This window comes from Xyrauchen texanus, chromosome 49 (genome assembly GCF_025860055.1).
Source record: "Xyrauchen texanus isolate HMW12.3.18 chromosome 49, RBS_HiC_50CHRs, whole genome shotgun sequence".
Taxonomy (NCBI): Eukaryota; Metazoa; Chordata; class Actinopteri; order Cypriniformes; family Catostomidae; genus Xyrauchen; species Xyrauchen texanus.
The window spans coordinates 19373394-19399702 of record NC_068324.1 but is presented as its reverse complement, the minus strand read 5'-3'; the positions used below and the strand labels follow the sequence as shown (position 1 = coordinate 19399702).

The following is a 26309-nucleotide window of genomic DNA, read 5'->3' as shown; positions in this document are numbered from 1 at the left end:
TGCAGCAACTGCAGACCTTGAGCGGGCTAGCTAGCGAGCTCATTGGTTGCTCTGCGGCAACTGCTGCAGCCTATAGATCGAACTTGAGCGAACTCGCGTCCAATGAGAGGCGTCCGCGCGCTACTGCATCAAAGCCCACCAAAATGGGCGTGGCTAGAGTGCATATAAGTGTAGTTCGTGAGGCTGGAACCCTGGTTTTCATTGAATGAAGCGAAAGTCAGCTCGTGGCGCGAAGCACAGCCGGCTACGCAATACTCGTTCCCTCATCTAGAGAGAACCGAGGTTACGTTAGGTAACCGATTCGTTCTCTTACGAGAGGTTCTCTGTATTGCGTAAGCTAGCTTACGCTACGGAACCCATTGTCAACGCCGTCGCGCCAAGCATCCACTGCATGAGCCCCGGGGTGGGGGACCCAGGGGAGCCCTTGTGAGTGGGGAAATAATATTTGGCAGGCAAGAGTGCGGGCCAGTGTGTGTGTAATACATAAGCACATAGTGGGAAGGGAGCGACAGAGCGGCGGTGCCGGTCTGTGTGGAATGAGTCCCATCAGTGCAGCTCACCAGGGAGCTGTAGCGTATTAAACCGCTAGTAGTTTTGCCTGCAGGGCGGGCACTTCCAGATTGTAAAATCTGACAAAGGTGGAGGGGAAGCCCAGCCCGCTGCCACACATATGTCGTGAATGGAAATCCCGCTGGACCATGCCCACGATGAGGCCATGCCTCTAGTGGAGTGAGCCCTAATGCCCAACGGGCATGGCAGGTCTTTTGACGCATATGCGGCAGCAATAGCGTCCACTATCCATCTAGACAGTGTCTGTTTCGAGGTGGCGAGACCTTTGGTGCGCCCTCGAACGAAACGAAAAGCTGCTCAGAGCGTCTGAAAGAGGCGGAGCGCGCAGTATACAATCTCAGTGCTCTGACTGGGCAAAGGAGATTGACGTCGCGTCAGCTATCGGATGCTGGCAGCGCCGATAGGGAAATTACCTGTGCTCTGAAAGGAGTACCGATCACCTTGGGAACATAGCCGTGTCTAGGCTTTAAAATGACCTTGGAGTCACTTGGTCCGAACTCAAGACACGCAGGCTGACAGACAGCGCGTGAAGGTCTCCCACACGTTTGACTGATGACAGGGCAGTCAGAAAAGCGGTTTTGAGTGAAAGGTATTTCAAATCCACGGATTGAAGCGGTTCGAAAGGGGGCTTTCATAGTTTCGAGAACTATAGAAAGATCCCAGATAGGAACCGATGGAGGCGCTGGGGTTCATCCTTCTAGCTCCCTTGAGGAAGCCGGATGACCAGCTCGCTTTTTCCCAGTGACTGGCCGTGCAGGGGTTCGGCGAACGCCGCGACGGCCGCCACAAACACTTTGAGCGTGGATGGGGATCTGCCCTTATCCAGCAGCTCTTGTAAAAACACGAGCAGTGACGACACCCCACATGTCCGTGGGTCCAGGTCTCTGTCGGTGCACCATTTTGAAAACACAGACCATTTTGACGCATAGAGTCTTCTCGTGGAAGGGGCTCTAGCGTGTATGATGGTGTTTATTACCCCTTCTGGCAGAGCGACGGGTAGTCGTTGATCACCCACGCGTGCAGCGCCAAGCGCTCTGGGTGGGGATGCCAGATCGTGCCCCGAGCTTGCGAGAGGAGATCTGCTCTCACTGGGATGGGCCACGGCGCTGTCAGTGACAGCTGCGTAAGCTCCGGGAACCATGTCTGATTCTCCCAACGCGTGGCTATGAGGAGCACCGAGTGACGCGTTTCCCTGATCCTCTGCATTACCTGTGGCAATAGCGAGACGGGAGGGAAGGCGTAATGCGGGCTGTTGGGCCAGTCCTGGGCCAGCGCATCCTCGCTTTTCGAGAAAAATATTGGGCAGTGAGAGTTCTCTTCTGACGCAAAGAGGTCTATCTCTGCTCTGCCGAATATGTGCCATAACTTCTGGACTGTTTGAGCGTGCAGCGACCATTCCCCTGGAGGAATATTGTCTCTGGACAGTCTGTCTGGGCCGTCGTTCAGGTGGCCTGGCACGTGCATCGCCCTCAGCGAGCGCAGGTGGCACTGGGACCAACTCAGTATGCGTTTCGTCAGATGGAAGAGGTTCCTGGATCTGACACCGCCCTGACGGTTTAGGTAGGATACCACAGATCTGTTGTCCGAACGGACCAGGACGTGGTGACCCTGAATGACCGGGAGAAAGCGCATGCGCGTACTTGACCGCTATCATTTCCAGACAATTTATGTGAAGGAGCTTTTCCTGAACTGACCATAGGCCAAAAACCGAGAGCCCTCGCGAGACCGCGCCCCAACCCGTGTTGGACGCCGTCTGTCGAGATGACTTTTCGGCGAGATACAGCTCCCATCGTCACTCCCCGCTGATACCATTCGGCCACTGTCCATGGCTGCAGAGCTGAAATACAGGTCTGAGTCACCTTGATCAGCTGGCAGCCTGTGGCCCAAGCCCGGCGAGACGCTGGGTGTTTAGCCAATGCTGAAGCGGGCGATGCGCAGTAAACCCAGCTGAAGTACTGCTGCAGCTGAGGCCATGTAACCTAGCACTCTCTGAAATTTTTTCAGAGGTGTGAGGCTGTTCATCTGAAAGGACGCGGCTAGTCGCTGAACACGGCGACGCCGCTGTGTAGATAAGCTGAGCCGTCATTGCCACTGAGTCTAGTTCTATTCCAAGGAAGGAAATTGCCTGACTGGGCTGTAGTGAGCTCTTGGTCCAATTGACTGCAAGACCCAAACTGTTCAGATGGCTGAGGAGAACTGTTCTGTGAGACAGCAGCTCCGTATGTGACTGTGCCATAATCAGCCAGTCGTCCAAATAGTTCAGAATTCGCAAGCCCTGACTCCGCAGGGGTGCGAGCGCCGCATCCATGCACTTCGTGAAAGTACGGGTGCTAAAGACAGGCGGAACGGAAGGACGGTGTATTGATAAACCTGGCCGTCGGCGAATCTCAAGAATGGCCTGTGACGGGATTTATCTGAATCTGAAAGTAGGCATCTTTCAGATCGAGAGAGATAAACCAGTCCCCTGGCGCGTATGCGCGAGGAGTTTCCTGATTGTAAGCATTTTGAACTGTCTTTTGCAAGCACCTTGTTCAAACCCTTGAGATCTAATATTGGTCTGAGGCCGACGTCTTTCTTAGGAACAAGAAAATAACGGCTGTAAAACCCCGACTCAGCTCAGCGGCGGCACTTCTCTATGGCCCTTTTGCACAGAAGGTTTGCTATTTCTGAACGAAGCATGCAGGCTGCTTCCGTGTTCACAATAGTTTCGAGCCAGCTCTGAAGCGGGAGGGCGGCGATCGAACTGTAGCAAATAGCCCTGTTTTATTGTGCTTAACACCCATTTGGATATCCCTGGGATAGCTTCCCACGCTTTGAAGCATAACGCTAGAGGGTGAATGGCCAAATCGCCCTGATTGCTGCACACAGCGCGCTGAACAGAATGTGTGAGCGCGCTTACCGTGCTTATGCATGACTGCTCGCAGACAGCAGGGACAGGCTGTTCTGTGAGTGACTTCCCGATTGAGGTGAATGGGGAAAGAGTCACATCTGTTAAGTGATGCGCGAGCATAGTCATGGGCACGGGACTTACATACAGAGAAGTGTTTGCTGGCCGTGTGACAGAGCAGGCAGGGAATGGGCGCGTGCACGTATTCGTGAGCGCGTTTATTGACTCTAACACTCGAGCGGGCTGTGTCCGCTTTATTTGAGTGGGCTCTGATCGGGACATGGGAAGTGTAATGCTTGTGTGTAGAGGTGAACACTGGATTGTGGGCACATTTTCTACACATAAGGCTGGTCATGTGACAGAGCGGCCAGAGAAGGGCGCGCGACGGATTCGTGGGGCGTTTATTGACTCTAACACTCGAGCGGGCTGTGTCCGCTTTATGTGAGTGGGCTCTGATAGGAACACGGAAGTGTAATGCTTGTGTGTAGGGGTGAACACTGGATTGTGGGCACATTTTCTACACATAAGGCATGTTTGCTTTTTACAAGATTTCTTTGGGTCACCGTGAAAACGGCGTTTGAGTGCAGGCAAGCGGGCAGTATCACCGGCTTGTTGGCTGCTGAATCCACCACTGTAGTAGCCTGAGAGAGGGGACTGACAGGGGCGTAAGCTTTGACGGTGGTCCGCCACGGCGGGACTGAGCCGCCGTTTTTTCAACAAGGCTAGGAGGACTTCCGTTGCTCAGGTTTCAGCGCAACCTTAGACCGAGGCCCGCGGGGGGGCGGCGGTCTGCGGCGGCTGTCTGAGTGCGATCGAGGGCGGCCACCCTGTCGACGCTGAGAAGTCTGACTTTGTTGAGCTGGGCGCTGTGAAGAGGCTCGTGCAGGAGGCTGGTCACGTGGGCGGCCTGCAGAGGAGCTAGCGCGACGCTGCAGGAAGAGGTACATGGCTTGGGTGGCTTTCTGGACTTCTGAAAAGCGGTCAACAATGCCACTTACTGCGGAGCCGAAGAGACCGGTCGGAGAGAGCGGTGCGTTGAGGAACGTGGAGCGCTCTGCTTCTCCCATGTCGGCTAGTGTTAGCCACAGGTGTCTCGGTCACAGTCAGCAGGCCATGCACTTCCCTAGAGCTTGGGCTGCAGCTTTGGTGGCCTGAGCGAGGTCCGTTGCGCTTCTTAGATCTGTAACAGCCTCTGGGTGCCTGCCTTTCTCATCCCACTCCGAAGAAGGTCCGCTTGGAGGATCTGTAAGACGGCCATGGAGTGCAGAGCAGATGCGCTTGGCCGGCGGCGGAATAGGCGCGCCAACATAGGCGGAAGTCGCTCTGCAGGCCTTAGACGGGAGCACTGGCTTAGACCGCCATCTCGCGGAGGGCGGGCAAAGGTGTGCTGCTACCGAATCCTCGACCGGGGATGGAGGAGTAGCCCTTCTCGGTGGCGCCATCCACCGGGCGAGAGGGGTGGAGATGTGGGAACGGATCCTGGCCGAGAAGGCGCTGCTCCACGACTTTGCAAGCTCAGTGTGGAGTTCCGGCAGGAAGGGAGCGGCCCGGGCCGCTGGTGTTGCGCGGCGACGGCTCTGAAGAAAGTAGCCGCCGAGTCTGTTGGGAGCCTGCTCAGGGGCGGTGACCACTCGAGCCCGAGGCGGTCGACAGCCTGTGTGAGGAGGCGTGTTAGTTCCCCTTCGACTCGGGCGCTGGTCCTGCTGGATTCCTGGGCCGAGGAGGAGGCGTGGGAGCCTGACCACTCTCGCTGTCCGAAGCCATGATGGAACAGCCCTTATCCTCCGCCTTGTCCTCCGAGATGGCCGCAGTGCGGCCGCTGGGCGGCAACTGCGCGTCCCGGGGAGGGTGAGAGCGATGCTCGAGGGAGAGGCTCGGCGAGGCAGTCACTTCTATCACCGGTTCTGGCAGCCTTTGGGAGCGGCGCTTTTCCTGCGCTGGCGGAACGGAAGGCGCGCGGCGGCTTCGGTTCTGAGCGCCGAGTCGAGCCCGCAGGGTCGACATCGAAGCTCCTCGCAGAGGTCGCATCCGCCTTCAGCGAGGGCGAGCTCTGCATCCCCAGTCCCAGGCAGAGAGCGCAGATGATGTGGCGGTCTCCGGCGCTGAGAGGGCGCGGCATGAAGCGCCAAGTGGTGCGAGGCATCTTAAAAAGACGCTCGTTACTCTTTTGTGAAGTTCGTTAAGAACTAGCTTGCTCTAAAAGGATGCGCCGATGGCATAGCTCGCAGGATGGCTGAAGGTGGCGGAGACGGCCGGCTTCTTCGAGCTGTCCAAGCTTGCTAGATGCCCCTCGAACGGCGACGCGGCTTCCAGTTCAGAGATGCGAAGAGCTTCGCTGAAGAGATGAAAATCAGGGTTCCAGCCTACGAACTACGCTTATATGCACTCTAGCCACGGCCATTTTGGCGGGCTTTGATGCAGTAAGCGCGCGGACACCTCTCATTGGACGCGAGTTCGCCCAAGTTCGTCTGTAGGCTGCAGCAGTTGCCGCAGAGCAACCAATGAGCTCGCTAGCTAGCCCGCTCAAGGTCTGCAGTTGCTGCACTGCGTTGACAAATGATACAAAATTAAGGATAATTTTTTGGCTTCAATATCTCAGAAAAGATGAATCTTTCCCATAGCATAAGCTAGCTTACGCAATACGAGAGAACCTCTCGTAAGAGAACTGGACTTCATACATACATCTTTTCCTGTCAAAATGCATTTATTTCCTTTTTAGAAAAGAAAACAACCAAAAATATGTAACAATAATGCTTTATACATTTTTTTCAAACAAAGCATTCCACAGTATAAAGACAGAAATGCACATAAAATTATAGTTCAGAGGTTCTTTTCTCCATCATTTGATCACTGTTGATAAACCACACAGAATTGCTGTTTTGTGTGCTTGTGGTGTATGCCAGTCTAATGCCCCTTGACACCTTGCAAAGGGTTCGCCCTATTCCAACCAGTGTTCAGAACTCACACAGAGCTGACATTTTTTTTTTTTAATCTAACCTGTTAAAATAATTGCAAGCGTTGATGCATTAATATCGACAATTCTAGTTTCTACACACATTTTCACCACTCTTTGGATGAATCTCACAAAACCAGGTCCAGGTCACATTTCACTTAAAAAAATATTTTTCTATCTATGGGTCGAGATGCGGGAAACTGAAAAAGCCTGCTTTCTCAACGCCAAAATCAATCAATCAATCAATCAATCAATCAATCAATCAATCAATCAATCAATCAATCAATCAATCAATCAATCTCAGACTGTAATGCATCTAAACATTTACTTTTAATATTATTTAATTCTCATTATTCTTAATGCCAATTGCCATTAAAGGGATTGTTTACCCAAAAATGATAATGATCTCATAATTGACTCACCCTCATGACATCCCAGATGTGTATTACTTTTTTGCTTCTGCTGAACACAAATAAAGATTTTTAGAAGAATATTTCAGCTCTGTAGGTCCTTACAATGCAAGTGAATGGTGATCAGTCCTTTGTAGCTCCAAAAATCCCATAAAGAAAACCAAAAGTAATCTATAAGACTTAAATCCGTATCTTCAGATGTAGAATTGTGTGGGTGAGAAACAGAATAATAAACAACAGAAATGTAATTTTTTCCCTCTACATTTCCCCTTTAACTTTCAGATGTGAGATTGAAACTAAACATGCACCACATGAAAGAGGAGATTTTGAGTAAAAACGACTTCAATTCTCCTTCTCACCGACACCTATTTTATCACTTCTGAAGATATGGATATAAACAGTGGCTATATAGATTACTTTTATGTTTCCTTTATGTGATAACTGGAGCTACAAAGGAATGATCACCATTCACTTGCATTGTATGGACCAACAGAGCTGAAATATTCTTCTAAAAATCTTTATTTGTGTTCAGCAGAAGAGAATTAAAATATTTGGCTGAACTATCCCTTTAATGCATAATTCTTCATGTAAATCAGAATATAGGTGGTATTACAACTAACAATACCAGGATGTAGACAATATATTACAAGTCTAAGCAAGTTTCAGGAATGAGAACAAGATTCTTTTTTATTTATGATTTTTTTTTTTACCCCCCTTTTCTACCAATTCGGAATGCCCAATTCCCATTACTTAGTAGGTTCTCGTGGTGGTGCGGTTACTCACCCCAATCCAGGTGGCGGAGGACAAGTCTTAGTTATCTCCGCTTCTGAAACCATCAACCCACGCATCTTATCATGTGACTCGTTGTGCATGACACCGCGGAGACTCACAGCGTGTGGAGCCACATGCTACTCTCTGCGATCCACACACAACTTACCACATGCCCCATTGAGAGCGAGAACCCCTAATCATTACCACGAGGAGGTTACCCTATGTGACTCTACCCTCCCTAGCAACCAGGTCAATTTGGTTGCTTAGGAGACCTGGCTGGAGTCACTTAGTGCACCCTTTTTTCTATAAAATTTCCTTTTTTATCAAAAATGTCCCTCAAAAAAAGAAAAGGAATATAAATTAAATCTGAACATGTCCAGGTTGTATTTCTTGGCACTTTTGAAATAAAAGACATTGAAGCTCAAGGCTATTGCAACTTATTTTACGTGCGAAAAGGTTAGCAAATCATAACAGAGGTCATTAACATATAGAAACACATCCACACTAATCCATTTAAGTTTTAAAAATCAATTTTCAGTTTAGTCATAATTTTCCAATGTATGTGTAATGGAGAGGATTTTCAAAATGCCCCATTTTTGGTGGAGGAATACGCTGTTCTAGTGTGGATGAGAGGCATATATGTGGTGAAATTACTGCTTTTTCAAACAAAAAAGTATTAGTGTGGACATCCCGTTGCCTTTAGAGGTACAGTAGCAAAAACAACCTGTTTAATTCTAAGGATCATAATGGGGGGTTGACAAATGGAAAACTAAATTATGACTGTTTTTGGTACAAGAAACCTTGACAAACATTTTAAGTGGACTTCGGGGAACAAATTTGATGCCAAAAATGCGATGTTAGAGAATTTATAGAAAGGCTATAAAGAGAGTTAGTTACTATGTAACTCTTTCGGTTAAAGGGATAGTTCACCAAAAAATTATTTACATATACTTTTGTCATTGTAAACCCACATGACTTTCTATCTTCTGTGGATCTCAAAAGATGATGTTAGCAGAATGTTCAAACTGCTATTTTCTATCTTCTCCTCTCCTGCAGGATCGTAGGTACAGATCGAGCCCGTGAGACAAAGAAAGAGATGGACACAGATCTGGAGGCAAAGCTGAAGCTCGAGAAGATTTGTCGTAGCCACCAGGAGAATGAGAGTCAGGAGCTGGAGCACCTTCGGCAACATCATGCCGAGGCTGAACTGGAGCTTGAGGAACTGAAGAAGAAGCGAGAAGAATGCCACAAAGCCTGTGAAGAGGAGGAGCGGAGAAAAGAGGAAGAGGAACAACAGAAACAGGCCAAAGAAGAGGTGGCTGTGCATGGAAATTTGCACAAAACACAAAAATGTTGTTCCATTGTTTGTTGGACACCTTTGATGTCATTTGCATGTAATTTATTTTCAAGCTACATGCAAATGACATCAAAGGTGTTTGGCGTGGGCTGCAGGACATTACTGATTATAAGATCAAACATCATGTTCCTGTCAGTGACCCCTCTCTTCCTGGGAGGCTAAATTACTTCTACTGTCGTTTTGACAGTGGAAGTCACCTGCCCCCACCCTGCTATAGAGAGCAGGGGGACTCTCCACCCACTATCTCTGAGCATGATGTTAGAATCTTGCTCCGTCAGCAGAACATCAGGAAGGCGGCGGGGCCTGACGGCGTAATGACTGCTACTTTAAGACACTGTGCTGATCAATTAACATCTGTCCTCACTTTTATCTTCAACTGGTCTCTTCAAATTGGTATTGTGCCTGCTTGTTTTAAATCTGCTGTGATCATCCCAGTTCCAAAGAAGGATAGAATCTCGTGTCTGAATGATTATAGGCCTGTGGCTTTAACTTCTGTCATTATGAAAGTGTTTGAGCGCCTGATATGTAAACACCTGTCCAGTATTTCACTTGACCCCCACCAATTTGCTTATAGAGCAAATAGGAGTGTTGATGACACAGTTTCACTATGTTTGCACTCTATTCTTCAACATCTGGAGTTCAAATCTACATATGCACGTGTCCTCTTTGTGGACTTTAGTTCTGCGTTCAACACCATCGTTCCTGTGAAGCTGATTAACACTTTACAGGAGCTAGGTGTTAGAACATCACTTTGCAAATGTATTTTTAACTTTTTATGTGATAGGAAGCAGGTGGATAAAATGGGTGACTACGTCTCGCAGTCAAAATTTCTGAACATTGGCGCCCCACAGGGCTGCGTCCTATCTCCACTTCTGTACTCTTTATACACACAATTCTGTCAATCACACAGTAGTTCAGTTTTGTTATTTAAGTTTGCTGACGACACTTCTGTAGTTGGTCTTATTACTAATGGAGATGAGTCTGACTACCGCCGAGAAGTGGAGGGGCTGGTGAAATGGTGTGAAAGTTTTAACTTGTCACTTAACATCTTAAAAACAAAGGAACTGGTAGTGGATTTTAGAAAGACCTCTAGTCTCCTCCCTACGCTCTCCATAAATGGGGTGGAGGTTGAGAGGGTCACTTCCTTCCAGTTCCTTGGGACTACAATCCAGGAATCCCTATCATGGGAGCTCAACACTAATATTAAGATCAGTAAAGCACATCAGCGACTCCACTTCTTGCGGCAGCTCAAAAAGTTTGGTGTCAGCCGAGTTGCCATGACCCACTTTTATAGGTCAACTATTGAAAGCATCCTCACTTTTTCCATGCTTGTCTGGTTCGGTCATACAACCGCTCAGGACAAAACTAGGATGGAAAGAGTAGTACGCAGGGCTTCAAAAATCATAGGCTGTAGCCTCCCTTCACTTTCTTCACTGTTCTCCACTAGAATAATCAGAAAGGCTAAGAACATCATAGCGGACCACTTTCAACCTGCTCACCATCTCTTTAATCTCCTCCCATCAGGAAGAAGATATAGGAGCATTAAGACTTCCACATCACGCTTCAGAGACAGCACCTTCCCTCTGGCTATTAGACATCTGAATTTGCACTGACTGCTAGCAGCACCTTACTAAGTGCAGGCACTGTGCACTTTCTGGGCCGTGGGGTTTTTTATCTTTTGAACGTCTGCAGGGATCTGGTCTAATGTCTTATTGTTGTTGGGGACTGTTGGTGTACATTGTTGGTGTACTTTTGATGTCTGTCTTTTAGGTCATTTATGTCTGAGAGTTGTACCAAGACAAATTCCTATCAACTTGTTGACATGGCAATAAATTATTATTATTATTATTATTATTAGATCCAGCTGATCCTTCTCATAATCTGAAGCTAGACTGGCCATGTGAACAAGAGCACCCCCGCTCCAAACTATAAGACAGATTTCTGTCTCCAAACTATAAGACAGATTTCTGTCTGGTGGCCAAAAAAAAAAAATAAATAAATAAATAAATAAATAAATAAATAAATAAATAAAAATAAAATAAATAAATAAATATATATAATAATAAAAAAAAAAAAAAAAAGGGAACACTATATTAGTCCCTTCCTTTTATTTGATGACCTCCATGTCGAGATTTCTCACTCATGGAGGAACCCATATACTTCCCGTGTTCACGAACCCTCGACATCTTTATACTCGCCGTGGGTGCTGAGACACGGGGGTATTCAATGATGCTGCCGGTCGAAGAAACGCTTGCGGGCTATCTCTCACCGGGTTCGGCATCATCACTCAAGAAACCCGCTCTCCCCACTAAGCCATGCAGGACTACCTCCATGCTAGTGGGGAGGGCTTATCAAGCGGCAGGTCAGACCTACTGAAAGATCTGAGTGAGGGTGCGACGCTCGACAAAGAAGCCTTTTCTGAACTTTGTCGGGCCACAGAAATATGGTTATCTCCAGATTCCAGGAGGCAAAAAGCCACGAGGAAGCCTTCGGGCAGTTTTTTCCTTGCCGCACTCAGGGGGGCGGGGCCGTCAGTCACCCAGTCCCGCCCCAACTCTGCTAGGCAGAGCGTGGCAAGTCGTGCTCCCCCTCATAAAGACTGGGGACAGGCTCGTCGCCCTCAGCAGCCCCGGAGCAGGACCTCAGGGTCATGACTTCTAAAAGAAAGAAACCCTGACGGTCTTGTACCCAGCCTTGTGGGGGTGGTTCCTCTCGGGACAGGGTGCGTGTACCATCCACTTCGGCCTCTTCACTCCCGCCACCTTTGGTGTTTTGGATGACAGAGGCTCACTCATCCAGGACGCAGAAACACTCGACATCCACTCAACAGGAAGTGTCGAAATTGATACCCATCTCAGAGAACCTTGCAGCGTGGAAACTTCTGCCAGGCATTTCTATGTGGGTTCTGAACACAGTAGAAAGAGGCTACAGAATTCAATTCGCTCACCGCCCTCCGCGTTTCAACAGCGTGGTTCCCACTACCGTGAAACCGGAGCAGACACGTCTACTGTGGAAAGAGCTGCAAAATCTCTTGGTCAAAGGGGCCATGAACGTGTTCCCCTTACAGAGAAAGAGTCAGGCTATTACAGCAGATACTTCCTGGTCCCCAAGAAGGGGGTGCGTCCGATTTTAGATCTTTGAGGCCTGAACTGCTCGGTCAGGGTGTTCAAGTTCAAGATGCTAACTGTCAAGACGGTCGTGTCTCAGATCCAACATTACGATTGGCTGATCACGATCGATCTCATGGACGCATATTTCCAAATTGGAATTCTGCCACAGCACAGGAAGTTCCTGAGGTTCGCTTTCAGGGACGAAGCCTTCCAGTATCGGGTTCTTCCATTCGGCCTTGCCCTATCACCCCGCACATTCACGAAATGCATGGATGCAGCACTGGCTTGTTCGCGACTCTGGGGCATCCGCATTCTGAATTACATAGACGACTGGCTGATCTTAGCACAGCTCCAAGAACTGGAAGTTCAGCACAGGGATATTGTCTTAGCTCATCTGGTTTCTCCAGGTCTGAGACTCAACGTCAAAGAGCGTTCTCTCTCCCACCTGGGGAATCACCTATCTGGGGGTTATATGGAATTCGATCACGATGCGGGCACAGTTTTCTCCCGCTCGTATCACGTCCATTCAGAACACCCTGAGCAAACTCAGGCTAGGTTGCACTGTTCACCAGTATCAACAAATACTAGGTCTCATGGCGCTCATGGCCCACAGTGATCCCTTTGGGCCTGCTCCATATGAGACCATTTCAGCTGTGGCTAAAAGCCAGGGGATTTCATCCAAGGGCCAGTCCCCTAGGGCTAATAAGGGTTACGCGCCGCATGCTTCGTTCCCTTGCTATGTGGTTCAGACCCTGGTTTCTTACCTTGAGTCCCACTCTAGGTGCGTCTCGTCGTCGCAGGCTGCTAATGACAGACGCCTCCCTGACGGGCTGGGTAGCGGTCTTAAGTGGTCGTCCAGCTCAAGGGGATGGGAGGGTCGTCAGCTCGGTTGTCACAGTAACTGTCTCGAGTTGATGGTGGTATTTCTGGTCCTGAAATACTTCCTCCAAAGGCTACCATGTCTTGGTGCGGGTGGGCAATACAGCGGTAGTCTCTTACATAAACCATCAAGGAGGTCCACGTTCACGTCAGCTAAATTTCTGGCACGTCGGATTCTCCTTGGGGCCCAGGGCAAGCCCCTGTCACTCAGGGCAGTTTATATCCCTGGATGCCCATATGTGGGAGCAGATTTACTGTCCAGACATAAAATACCGATGGGTGAGTGGAAACTCCACCCCTAGGTAGTGGAACAAATCTGGGTGAGATTTTACTGGGTAGAAGAGGACATCTTCACCTCTATGAACAGCGCAATATCTCCTCTACTTCTCCCTGAGTCACCCAGCCCCCCCTGGGTCTGGACGTGATGGCGCATACATGACCCTGAATGCGTCTGTATGCGTTTTTCCCCGGATTCTCTGCTCCCGGGAGTCTTAGCCAGAGTTCGCCAGCAAGGGTCTTGCCTCTTACTGATAGCGCGCGTGCTGGACAGGGTATGGTTCTCGGAGCTAATATCTCTCCTCGACGGCTCGCCTTGGGCAATTCTGGACAGGAGGGACCTTCTGTCTCAGGCGCAGGGGACGATATTTCATCCCCAGCCTGAATTGTGGAAACTTCATGTTTGGCCCCTGAAGGGCACCAACTGAGGGACCCAGGGCTGTCACCTGAGGTTATCAAGACCATTCTTAGTGCTAGGGCTCCCTCTACCAGAAGAATCTACACCAATAAATCGGGTGTCTTCGAAAAGTGGTGCAGTTCACATGGTGCAGATACAGTTAACTGCCAAATTGTTTCAGTTCTGGACTTTCTGCAGAAAAAATGTCAACAGGCATATGCCCCGCTACTCTCAGGGTTTATGTGGCCACCATTTTGCCTTGCCATGCCTTGATGGACAGGGTGCCTTTGGGGAAGCATCCTCTACTCGCTCGCTTCATTCGTGGAGCCATGCGACTCAGGCCTCCTGTTAGGACCAGAACTCCTTCATTGGACTTAGCAATAGTCCTGGAGGGTCTGGTTGAGACCCCCTTTTGAACCTATAGTGTCAGCGTCTGACAGACTTCTGACTCTCAAGATGGTCTTTCTTATGGCGATTACCTCTCTTAAGAGAATTGGGGATCTACAGGCTCTGTCTGTTTTGCTGGCCTGTTTAGAATTTGCCCCAGGTATGGCCAAAGCTAATCTGCATCCTCATCCTGACTACATCTTGTCACTCTGGAAGCCTTCTGCTCCCCGCCGTTTTTAACGCCGGAGCAGGAAAGACTCCACGGACTCTGCCCAGTCCGTGCCCTTCAGACTTATGTCCACCGCACTAGCCAGTGGCGTAAGTCTGGGCAATTATTTGTCTGCTATGGGGGCCGCAACAGGGGGGCGGCCGCTACCAAGTAGACTATGTCACATTGGGTGAGGGATGCTATTGCCCTGGCCTATGAGGCACGCGGTCAAGCTTCGCCAGTAGGTGTCAGGGCTCACTCCACCAGAGGGGTCGCCTCCTCTAAAGCCTTGGCTAGGGGTCCCTCGGCAGCAGGTTTGTGATGCGGCAGGCTGGTCCTCTCCGCACACATTCATCAGATTTTATAGTTTGGATGTTCATGCTACTCCGGGCTCTTACGTCCTTGAGTCGACATCTCAAGCTCATGCCTGAACAAGTTTGTGACGCGGCAGGCTGGTCCTCTCCACGCACATTCATCAGATTTTATGGCAGGCTCATGCCTTAACAAGTTCGTGATGCAGCAGGCTGGTCCTCACCGCACACGTTCATCAAACTTTATGGGTTAGATGTTTTTGCTACTCCGGACTCTTACGTCCTTGAGTCGACATCTCAAGCTCATGCCTGAACAAGTTTGTGATGCGGCAGGCTGGTCCTCTCCGCACACGTTCATCGAACTTTATGGGTTAGATGTTTCTGCTACTCCGGACTCTTACGTCCTTGATGTGACATCTCAAGCTCATGTCTGAGACCTCTCGCGTTCTTGTGAGCACACTTCACAACCGTAGGGATCCGGACAGCCCCAGAGCGGCAGCGTGTGCTTCTTTGTCGCACTGGGACATCCCAGGACTGCTCTTCAGAAAAAGATATCTGACGATATGCTGGTGACGCCTCTATTTATAGCCTGGCCACAGGTGCATCAAATGATCTCACCAGCCGAGGCTATAAATTCCGGTCAATGTTCATTGATGTGTTACACACATATTCACAGCTGGTCACAATGCAGGATTGTTCCCAAAAGCGCTTAGCAAAAGCACAGCATCTCGTTCTGCTTTTTTCAGGGAACAAGGGTTACACATGTAACCCGAGACGTTTTATACTCAAAAATGAAATGTTTAAAGGATGTTGAAACATTTTCAAGTTTTACTCATAAGTTTGATCAAATACTCCTTTGATCAAATAATAATAAGGATATTCCATTGACATTATTTAAAGAATGTTTGTTCCTAATATTTACACAACCTTTTTCCTGACAAATAGTTCTGCTTTATACTGCAGTACTGGAGTGCCAAGATAAATGTGCTATTATTAGATTATAAATGCCCAGTTGGAACTGTTCATAATGCAAAACTCTGTGGCATGTTGTACAGGGGGAGAAGAGACAGATGAAGGAGGAGATCGAGAGGAGGAGGATGGAGGCGACAGAGAAGAGAATGAAGAATCTCAACACTTCTTCCACAGATGGCGATGACCCATTTAACACTCTAAACCCCATGAATCCAACTTTCAAAGTAAATATACATATTTTTAATGTTGCAAAGTCTGCTCAATCTAGATCTCTTTTTGTAACCGCCACAACCAAAAGTATCCCAGTAAGTGAACATAATAGTCATGATAATAAATAAACGTATTCTTTTTATAGATTTCCATTTTATTGAGTAAGTTGCTTTTGCTTTGATTTGCAGTGATCATAAACACAAGTTTGTATTGTATATAACTGTTTGAATAGTTTTTTCACTCAAGTGACAGACAGGCCTTGACCTTTGGTTTTAAAGATTTAATGGTTTTAGTTTATTTTAGCCATTTGTGTTGTTGTTGTTGTTGTTGTTGTTGTTGTTGTTTTCAGCTTCATTGTAACACTTGAGCTTTTGGTGCAAACCCAAGTCCATTTGACAATTTTGGTTTGGTTGTTTGGTATCGAAGCAATTTTCCGAACTCGGGTGCCCACTAAGGATGTCTGTTAAAAATGGAGGTCTAGTGTATGGTTCACTTATACTCTTAGACTGTAGTACTGTTCACAATTTACTCTACATGAGAAAAATTTTGACTAATTTGCTAAATCTTTCATGCAGAAACTTTATTGATGACGTATATCTTATCTGTTATAGTATCATGGATTTCTCATTGTAACCTGACTCCACAGAAATGGCATACTTTGCATTTCTTGCAATTAATTTGCTTAAGAGGGACGCAAGTGCGACTCTGTGCATGTCAAGTTTCAGTAGTAAAACCAAAGAGACAAAAAAATTGGAAAAAGCAAAGTGAACAATGCCTTTCTATTTTTGGCACTATCTCTTCCTGAGTCGTTACTTAGTTACAGTGTTAAACAGCTGCAGCCTGTACTCACGGTGGTACTCGGATTGATAGCACAATGTAGCAAGCTTCAGAGCCAAATAATATTAATGTGAAATGACTGGGGACAGGGGGAGGGGGATAGAATCAAACTCGGGTTTGGACCAAGCAATTCAAAAAAGTGTGAAAACAGCCCTAGTCCACATGCACCAAGCTCTAAATCTGTTTGAATAGTTTAATTGCAACTTTTGGTTGGAAATGATGGGCTTTTACAAATAATTTTCATTTATTAAAGATGTTTTGTCACATTTGGGTGACTTCATTGGTTCTGACACAACTGAAGAGGCACCTTTGATGAATGAAGAAACACTTCCAGATGGCTCCAGAGAATATTTTGCAAGATGGACTGTGATGACCTGCATGAGTATCTTCATAAACATATCAACTACTGGACTTGCTTTGATTTTTAAATACAGTTTCAATCATACAGTAGGTAGACAAAAAAGTGGAAGCATCAAAAATGAAGGTAGTTTAACTTGAGGCAACTAAGTCATAATTAGTGGCACTTGCTAGGACATACTTTGGGTACATGAGGATTTGAAGGGGATTTGAACTAACCCCTGATTTTAAGGCTTGTTGAGGAAAGGTGTGTTATTACTTTTATAAATGATTTGACTTACTATTTTGTCCTTGTATCTAAGACCTGAAAATGGAACTTTAGCCCTGTCTAGGGACTAGAATACAATAAAGACTTTGGACGGGCTCTTTTGACTTGCCTCAGTAAGCGTTCACTTAGCAACCACCAAGAAATCCACAAGCAACCACCCAGAATACTATATCAATCGCACAGCAACATGCTAAAAAAACACGTTAGTATAGCATAGTTCCGGCAAGTTTTGCAAAGGGATGAACAACTCACATTTTCTTCAGAAAATGCTAAATCTAGTTACAAATGTAGCATGAAAGCCACTTTGTTTGATTTGCCCAGCAGTTTGCGATGTCTGTGAAAAAGGTCTGACAATTAACCCTTCTATATGTGAGTTTTCAAAGCAACATTACTTAACTAGCATAGTTCTAAAGAGACCAAATAATCTTTCTCTGAATTCATGTCTGAAATACTGAAATCTACAAACTCATTAGTGTGTCAAGGGGACCAGTCTAAACATTTAAATCCAACCTACAGGAAGAGGAAAATGACTCAAGCCCTCAGTGAGCCAGTCTAAACATAAATTTTAGGTCATGAGCTTAACAAAGTTGGGATTTATAGCTGGGTTAGTTTTTATTCACTTGTACCCTTGGTCAACACACAAAGATGCATAACATGGTGTGAAGCACTAAACTTGTATCCCTGGTGAATGGAAAACAAGTAATATGTCAAATTGAGCCATATTGAACCTGCTTCCTTCAACAGGTTTACATTTCCTATGGTAGAAATGTGGCTCTCTAATTATCCCTGATAGCACACATACATCACCCAGATGTGTATTTGATGTGTGTTTGGAAGACATCTTTTTTAAGTTGTTTGCTCTTCTGCAAAACGTCTATAAGTGGTCACCTCTCGGATGTCAATAAGTTATGCAATACATCCGTCTTTGAGATGTTTATGATTAAACATTTTTGTAAATCTGATCTTTTTAAGATGTTCAGCAGGTGTTCATTAGAATGTGATGCTTTCCAGATGAATCGCTCTTAAACAGACATCTCAGTGATGTATGTGTGCTTTCTGGGCTGCTCCCATGGACATAGCTTCCATGCTATGTCCCCATATCCCAAAATAATAAAAAACCTAAAGCACTGTTAAAAAAATGCAAGACTTATTTAATAGAAAACCAAGACAAAGTCAAACATCTTTTATAGCCTCTCTAGGTCTGAATATTTTTGAACATTTATGGAAAGTTCTATAAGACAGTGTGAAATGCAAATATATATATATATATATATATATATATATATATATATATATATATATATATATATATTAGTATGTATATAAATTAAGCTATAGATATTCTGTGCAAAATTAAGACAAATTTTAAAGTACAGTATTTCGACACGTTAGACAATGTTAGTGGAACATGTGATGAACTACACCTGTGGTTCCTCTGGTAGGACACCTTTGTGACCCTGAGGGGAATTGACTTCATACATCCATTAAATATTACCACTAACCACTATACTATTTGTCCAACCAATGGAATTCAGGAGGAGTGTTCAGGAAACTTGCTAGAAAATATTAATATTTTTTGCAATTAGGTTTAGTGACATTGGTGCAGAAATGACACACTACACATAATAATGAAAATATTTCACCTTCTCACATCTACCCAACTGTTTGATTGTTCTTAAACTCTTCTAAACAATTTGATTCCAGATCACAGAGAGGACAGAGTCTTTGAATCGATCTTTAAAGAAAAGGTGAGTTCATTCAGCAACATAAAATCTTCATGGGACACATTTTACTGGACATTTTACTGGACATTCTTGGCCTCTAAGCTCATTGACTATGTGCTAGAAATGGTAGATTCTTGAGTGAAAAAATTTACAAGTATGTTGGAAAAAATGGCTGCTGTCTTAAAGTAAATATTGACATAGGTGGCATAGGTCATCCCGATACTTTGTAAGTCCATCGCCTTGTCAGCGATGATTTATGGGTTGCTACCTTTAACCAGATGTGAAGTTTGCGTTTTTCTTTTTCTTTTTCTTTTTTTCTGATGGCTGGTTACATTTTATAAAGAATTAAAACAAGACCAACAAGACACTATCAGCAAATAAACAGATAATTAAGGACACTGTGTTAATAAAGGCCTTAAAGTTTAGGACAAGGGTGCAACACTGCAACTAATACTGTAGTATAAAGGAACTGCAACACTTCCTCCATTTTAACACCAATTTAGTCATGATGACTGGTACAGTTTAATCGTTTTTTCTAATAAAGATTTTCTTGGACAGTTGCATATTGATTCATGGGGCCCCAGTAGAACTGATACAAGCACTGGTAAACTTTAATGAAGAGTGTGTGGCCATAAGCCATTCAGTGCTTTATCCCAAAAGCACTTTTTAAGTGCTAAATGTGCTTCCCATTTGTAAAGTGCAGTACGCGTAAATTATTTTACGGGTTTTGAGTGTGATTTTTAACTGAATGCATCATATGCACCAACCAAGAATCTTTGTTTTTAAAACAGTAACAGCTTTAAGAAAACTCAGAAACCTGTACTGCTGCCCAAGATTGATGACAAACTGGAGCAATACACACATGCAATAGAGGTGAATTTCACATTATTTAAAGCGTGTTGTCATGCCTGGCTTAGGGGGCAGGCTCTAAAATGACTTTCTCTAGAAAATGTAAACTAATGGATCAAATCGTTGTTATTAGCAACATTAGTTGATATTAGATTAAATGGGATCTCTTTCATTTCCTCCCCTTGAAAAAGTTTATGGTTACATCTGTTGTTACACTTTCGTTGAAGCAATGTATTGCTCTGATTTACTTTAAGAGACAAATCGCCAGAATACTGTATGTAGGATCGTAGCGAGGTATTCTTGGCCCCCTGACTGTATGTTGGTCAGGGCCCCTTTCCTATTCAAAAATAAAAAGTAAAATTTGTTGTGGAGCCCCCTGGACCTGTGGGCACCTAGAATCGTTACCACCTTTCACCCCACTAGCTACTGCCTTTACTGTATGTTTCAGAGCTCCTCCAAAGAACCAAAGTCAGTGGTGGTGGACGTGCCCTACGTCTCTGCACCAGTGGCCTCTAAAAAGAACTTGTTTGAATCCGGAGAGACCTGGATTCAAACTACCCCAAAAGTCACACCTTCAAAGGTCAGAGATCAGAGACACTCATTTATTGACTCACAGCCAAACTAACTTGACAAAAAGATGATTGGTTCTCATTTCTTACCTCTTTAATTCAAATAAATAGCAAGTAATATTTGGTCTGCATGATGGAAACTTTCGAGTATGTCAATGTAGTCATGTAGCATGGAACAACATCTGTTCTATACATTTTCACAATTAAATACACTCACACCTACTGGGTGTCAGAGCTTGACACAGTTGGAACATCAACATCCAGCAACACTGGAATTTTTGGGAAACATTAGCTGAATGAATCACATTTAGCTGCCACTAACTGTATGATAAGGACATAATGGATATCTTTCAAAACATACTCACACAGGAAAACTGTGTGTTCATTTCAAGTGTGTAGCCACCAATATTCAGACCCAATGTGCTGAATTCCAAACAAGAAAGCTGTTTTGTTCTTAGGACCGTTATGGTTATTGTTAGGTTTAGGGTTTGGGTTAGGAGTATATTCATGTAATTAATACCCGCATGTGTCTGAAAATCATTGTTGTGACTCACTGTCTAGTGCCTAAATGGGCAGCTGTTTACATAAACCTAAGTTCTATCTGAAATTAAACAACAACTTTAACAAAGATGTTATTTCATGCGCTATGCGCATTGCAATCCTCATGAGCCACTTCTAGTCTCGATTACACACACTCACAGCTAGTTTATGAAGTTAACATAGCTAAGCTAACAAGTACAAAAGGACATGCTACCAATGTTTCAGTACTGAACAAGAATATACTTACAATATTGATATTTCATGTCCACCACTTTGGATGAAAATGTCTCGGAACTTGTTTCAGTGCATCATGGGATTGCCTAATTCACAAAGGATATATGCAATGTTGCATATACTGTATGGTGGCCAAAATTTGCTATTTAAAATTTCATTAGCTACAATATGACACTGATTTTTACTATGACGCCTAAATAAGCTAGTCATTTCACTTGGTTTGGAGCCAACTCAAGTTAATCTGTCAAAAATAGCCTTGAGTGAAGGAAATAATAACACTGTGGGAGAATTTGAAACGATGTTGAATATTTCAATATTTGAAGAAGACTCACACCTCACATGAAACTGGCCTGACAATTGCCATAATGTAGAGTGTTTGAAAGGGTACACAATGAACATTCAGTGCTACAAGGCTAAGAAAGATCTAATCGTTCGTGCAAACCCTTGAAATTTACAGTTAAATTCCCGTTGACCTTATACACAGATGCCACTTCCACAATACAACTTTATACTTTTCCATTTCAAAAGAAACTAAGTGTAACTTTATGCACTTTTATACATTTAGGATACAGACTGTGTGAAAGCGGGAGTGGCAAACCTGATCAATCATTGGGTGAAAGGAAGTCCAGAGGGCGGGAACAGACACTCCCCCTCCACACCATCTGTAAGTGTATTATGAACCTGTTCAATGCCCTTAGTGTCTTATGTAGTGGGCAAAGTTTTGCCTGAAAGTAAACATATAGCTAACAAAACAATAACTTAGGACATGTCTTTTCACCTCTGTTCTTAATTTCTGTCCTTTTTTTCATTTCGTCCATTAAAGGTTTCTTGTTTACATTTTATTTAAAATGTATTTATATATACCATGGTTGAATAACAATGCGAATTCTATTAAAATGGGTTCGAGCAAAACAATGACTTGGAGTTACATTGCTACATTGCCATAAAAAACAGGTTATACATTCTTTGACAGACTATGGCAGGTGTTTGAACAGACGTAAATTAAATTAAACAGTGAAATATACAGTCAAATCATAACATTATACATTCATAGTGCCCTCTTGTTGGAGAATTAGCTACACTTCTTCAACATTTTTCACAAAATCCAGTTTATCAATCATCAAGTTGTAAAAACTTTTCTTTGATGTGGGTATGTGTTTTATAATGTTGGTAATGGCCTAAAGAAAATAATATTCAGGTCATTAAATCAAATATTTAAAGAACATCAAACATAACTTAAGGCTACACAATTGCATAATCAGGCTTTTAATTAGGGTGATTTAACATGTCAGTTCAGTGCGATTAATTATTTTCAGCAGGGGGCAGCAAGCGAAACTCCAGCTGGATGGATCGCGATTCTGAATGCAGGGATCTCAAGATATGTTTTTATTATTATTATTATTATTTAAGTTTTAAACTGCATTTAACTTGCCACAGCGATCTAAAACACTGTTTATGACATGACGCAACCAAAGTGATATGCTACCAAATGTCTTTCTGCATGTGTACATATACTCGTGTATAGATTGACCAATGTAATAGCTAAATAGATTGCTGTGAACTGTAGGCCAATAATATGCTTATGTTCAATAATATGGAGGGGGGAAAAAACTATATATTGCCTTCTAAAACCACTTTTTCATGGTCTTATCTATGCTTTACTTGTCTGCCACAATAATGCAATGTAAGATCATGCAATGTCCTTCTAAGTTTACCATGACTGGGTTTTTTCTTCTTCTAGTGGCTAGATATGTCTATGAGGATATTAAGTCTATCAGGCTATCTCAAGTTGCTTATCCATTGCTGTGGATTCATCTTGGCAAACCCATCAATTGTATAATTGTGGGGATGATATTGTATCACACACACACAGTAGAAATAGCTGACAAATGGTGATCTGTTGGCTTAACTGAACCTTTTAATTGCTGTATTCATTATTTGGTATCCGTATACTTTTAACTATCTTACATGTTTGCCGTCCCTCAGCATGGGATCCAAATACCTGGTTGAACCTTGTGCTACTCTGAGATTTAGCATTTTGACAATTCCTGGTTTATGTTCCAAGGGGTGATGGGAGACAAACAGCATGTTTAAGAGTATAAAGGTAATCTTAATGCTGATTTCTAAAACTAATTCTCAGGATGTTAAACCTGGAGATGTTCTGCAGAAGAAGAACATGTGGGAAATCATTGGAGAGGGTTCTGCAGCTGAGAGGTCAGGGCTCAGAGGAAAGGTAAATATTCTGATAAGAACACTAATGCTAAACCTCGAACTGATTGAGAATGAATCCCTCACTTATAACATCTCTCTCTAACTCCTACTCACTTTGATATTTTCAGGGCTCCTTTATGGGTAAACGGTACAAGTTTGTTGTGACAGGCCATGGCAAATACAAGAAGATTTCAACTGATGATGATTACAGTGTCTACCCAAATGGTAAATTATGTGAGACATGTTTTTATATCATACATGATCACTAATTTCAATACTTTTCAAATTAATTATGTGTGAAGCATTTTGTCCACTTCAAAACATACTGTTGAAGGAGTGTACTACATGATTATAGAGCTCAACAGTAGGGTTCTTTGAGTAAAGGTCGCCTTAGCAAAAAAATAAATAAACTTTTTTCTAGGAGGACAACTGTATTATACCTTAAATGCCCCCTGTCCACCAAAGATTCACCAAATTTTAGTAGAATTTAGAATTTAGAATTTGAGTAGAACTAACAGGCTCATTTCCATTAGTCAATACACCCTAACATTTCTGTTTTTTCCCCACTAATTTTCAGCCATGTTGCCATGATGTTCTTGAGAATGACTAATGCAATAACATTCTTGGTTGAAATTAATGCATTTCAAGATTTTAGGTTACAATTTAATCAGTAAGCTATACTATATATACTATACGTACAGGTCTTGTAAATGGTTACCATTTCTTTTCAAATTCTTCTAAGATTTCACTAGTACATTTTAAATGGTCCAGTTTAACAAGTGAATGGTAAATGCATGTATCTAAATCAATTACTGAGTTTTAAAAAGTTGCACGCATCGTAATTATAAGTGACCAAAAAAATATATTTCTTATCATTATGTCTGTCAGTGCCTATGCACATTCCTTACTGAGTGCGCTTGGTGTGCGCCTCTTATTAGAGAATGCTGTTGCTAATATTAAGCTCAGTTTTCCATTGTTTAGCACATGTGTGCCTCTCCTTTGTGATTGGTGCACTGGGCGTTAAGTATTTGATTGATAAATGGTGTTCATAAAGAGGACCTTGTGATTGTTATCTTCCCTGTGAACTCAGGGGAGGTGCCAGAGAATTTTGGTAGCAGGCGCTATGAGGGTGTATCGCTCTTAAGAGGGAGTGCTAATTTTCAGACACAACTAAACATGACAACGCGTTTCACGGTCGCTAAACAACCAAGACCATATGCATCATTACATCATAAACATGCCTTCAACATGACTGACATGCATAACAGTTTATACAGATCCATAAAGGCAACTTTGTATGCCCTTATGAGCATGAGAATGTCAAGAGTTCTGCTAATGGTGTGTCCTTGCTATTCTTTTCTTTTAAAAAGCTGTCGAACCTGGTGCAACTGTGCATCTTCTTCTCACTTATCCCACAATAGCAGGCCATTGGCAATAAACACTGCTTGTCCAGAAATGTCTTGTGTTTAGAATTTAGTGTTGAGGCACCAGTCAGCATATCATTAGCCTCTGTTGAAAAACTATTTTAGTTTTGTTCAGCAGTCTGTCAATAACGGGATAAAATGTGTGTTTTCGTGCGTTATCCAAGTCATTGGTTTCTTGCATCCTTTATGTATTTGCTTCCACAACAAAGTCCTGTAAGTGACATGGTACCTGAGGCCATCTCTTCTCATACCAAGGGTTAACTGCAGTGATTCTCATATTTGTGCATACAGTATATCTTGAGCAAGTTATTTTATTTCTTCCCATTAACTTTCTGAACGTTTCTCATAAATAGTAGTGATAACAGACTGAGCAACATCTCCTGTTGATGAAAGTTCAAGGTCGGGTGACTGTAGGTGATTTGACATGAACTTGGTCACTTTAAAAAGATCCTCAAAGAATGCCAGGTGCAAGATAAACTGTGTATCAATGAGTTCATTTAGAGACCTTGCCTCAAGTTTCCTGCGTGGGTTTTCCTGGCTGATTACATCAAGTAGTGTAGCACATATGGCTGGGGGCTCTTTCTTTATGGTCCAAAATGCAGAATACTGACATGCCTAGCGAGTGTCTTTTCTTAAGCTCAACAGGCTTTACTGTCGGTGTTAGTTCTTTCTGTTTTTTTATAAAAATGTTGTGAATGACTTATCTAGAAAAGAAGTTATACACTAAATTCATGTGATATTATATGACTGCACTCATGAATTTGTGCAACTTTCCCTACAGCCAATGATATCGCTGGACATCGTTTCCACCTAATACGTAACAATTACTTGCTTCTGTCACACACAACAGCTTCCTATCATGTTTACACACTCTAGTAAGGGCATAATATTAATAAGCACGTCGTTAACTCCTAGTGCGCGAAACTTGCTCTTACTTCCGCATTACACATCTGGGCATTTGCACGTGATGAACTTGTATACATTTTATGAACTCGTATGAAATCATAGGAAATGGCCAATTCGTAAAAAAATTACGAATTTCATGAAACTAGCTTATAACATGAAGCAACTCAATAAAATGGCCACAGATTGACTTTTCATCACCCTCCTTTTTCTCCCTATGTTCTCGCTGTGCAATTCCTTGGCATGTAGTGTAGCGTAAGCTCTAAATAACTGCCTTCATGTACTGCCTGTTCTGTTGTACCTTTGCTGAATGTCCCTTATCCTGCAAGTTTGCTATCTTTGAGCCAGATTCTTTGGTCTGTTTGAATTCGCTCCATGCCACGATCGTGTTCTTATGTTCTGCAGTTTCACCCTGAGATTTTAGTGTCTTTGTAGCTTTCCGCCAATTATGAAAGCCAATGAAGGTTAGTGCTGGTTCACAGTGGTATGCATGTTTAAAAAAATGCCTTTATTCAAAGCAAAACAATTTGTCCTCTGAAACGGAATACTCCAACCAAAAACTGTTCCTACTTGCCTTTGTTGAAAGTTCTTTGCTGTGGGCCAAACTTTCTAGCAGGATATCACACTCAGACATTCTGTTTTTTACAAACTTTTACTTTTACTTTTACAAACGTACGTACGCACGTTCTGAGGTC

At 44.0% G+C, this 26309-nt stretch overlaps 1 protein-coding gene across 2 annotated transcripts in view; it reads left to right on the top strand.

Moving 5' to 3' along the window:
• Nucleotides 1–26309, top strand: part of lsp1a (lymphocyte specific protein 1 a) — a 67425-nt gene that overhangs the window by 16991 nt on the left and 24125 nt on the right. For both annotated transcript variants that reach the window (XM_052122590.1, XM_052122591.1), the window contains exons 5-12: nucleotides 8648–8906; nucleotides 15572–15712; nucleotides 18865–18908; nucleotides 19676–19757; nucleotides 20182–20313; nucleotides 21642–21740; nucleotides 23217–23309; nucleotides 23416–23512. In XM_052122590.1, coding sequence (XP_051978550.1) covers nucleotides 8648–8906; nucleotides 15572–15712; nucleotides 18865–18908; nucleotides 19676–19757; nucleotides 20182–20313; nucleotides 21642–21740; nucleotides 23217–23309; nucleotides 23416–23512 — 947 coding nt within the window. The remainder of the gene's footprint in view (nucleotides 1–8647; nucleotides 8907–15571; nucleotides 15713–18864; nucleotides 18909–19675; nucleotides 19758–20181; nucleotides 20314–21641; nucleotides 21741–23216; nucleotides 23310–23415; nucleotides 23513–26309) is intronic.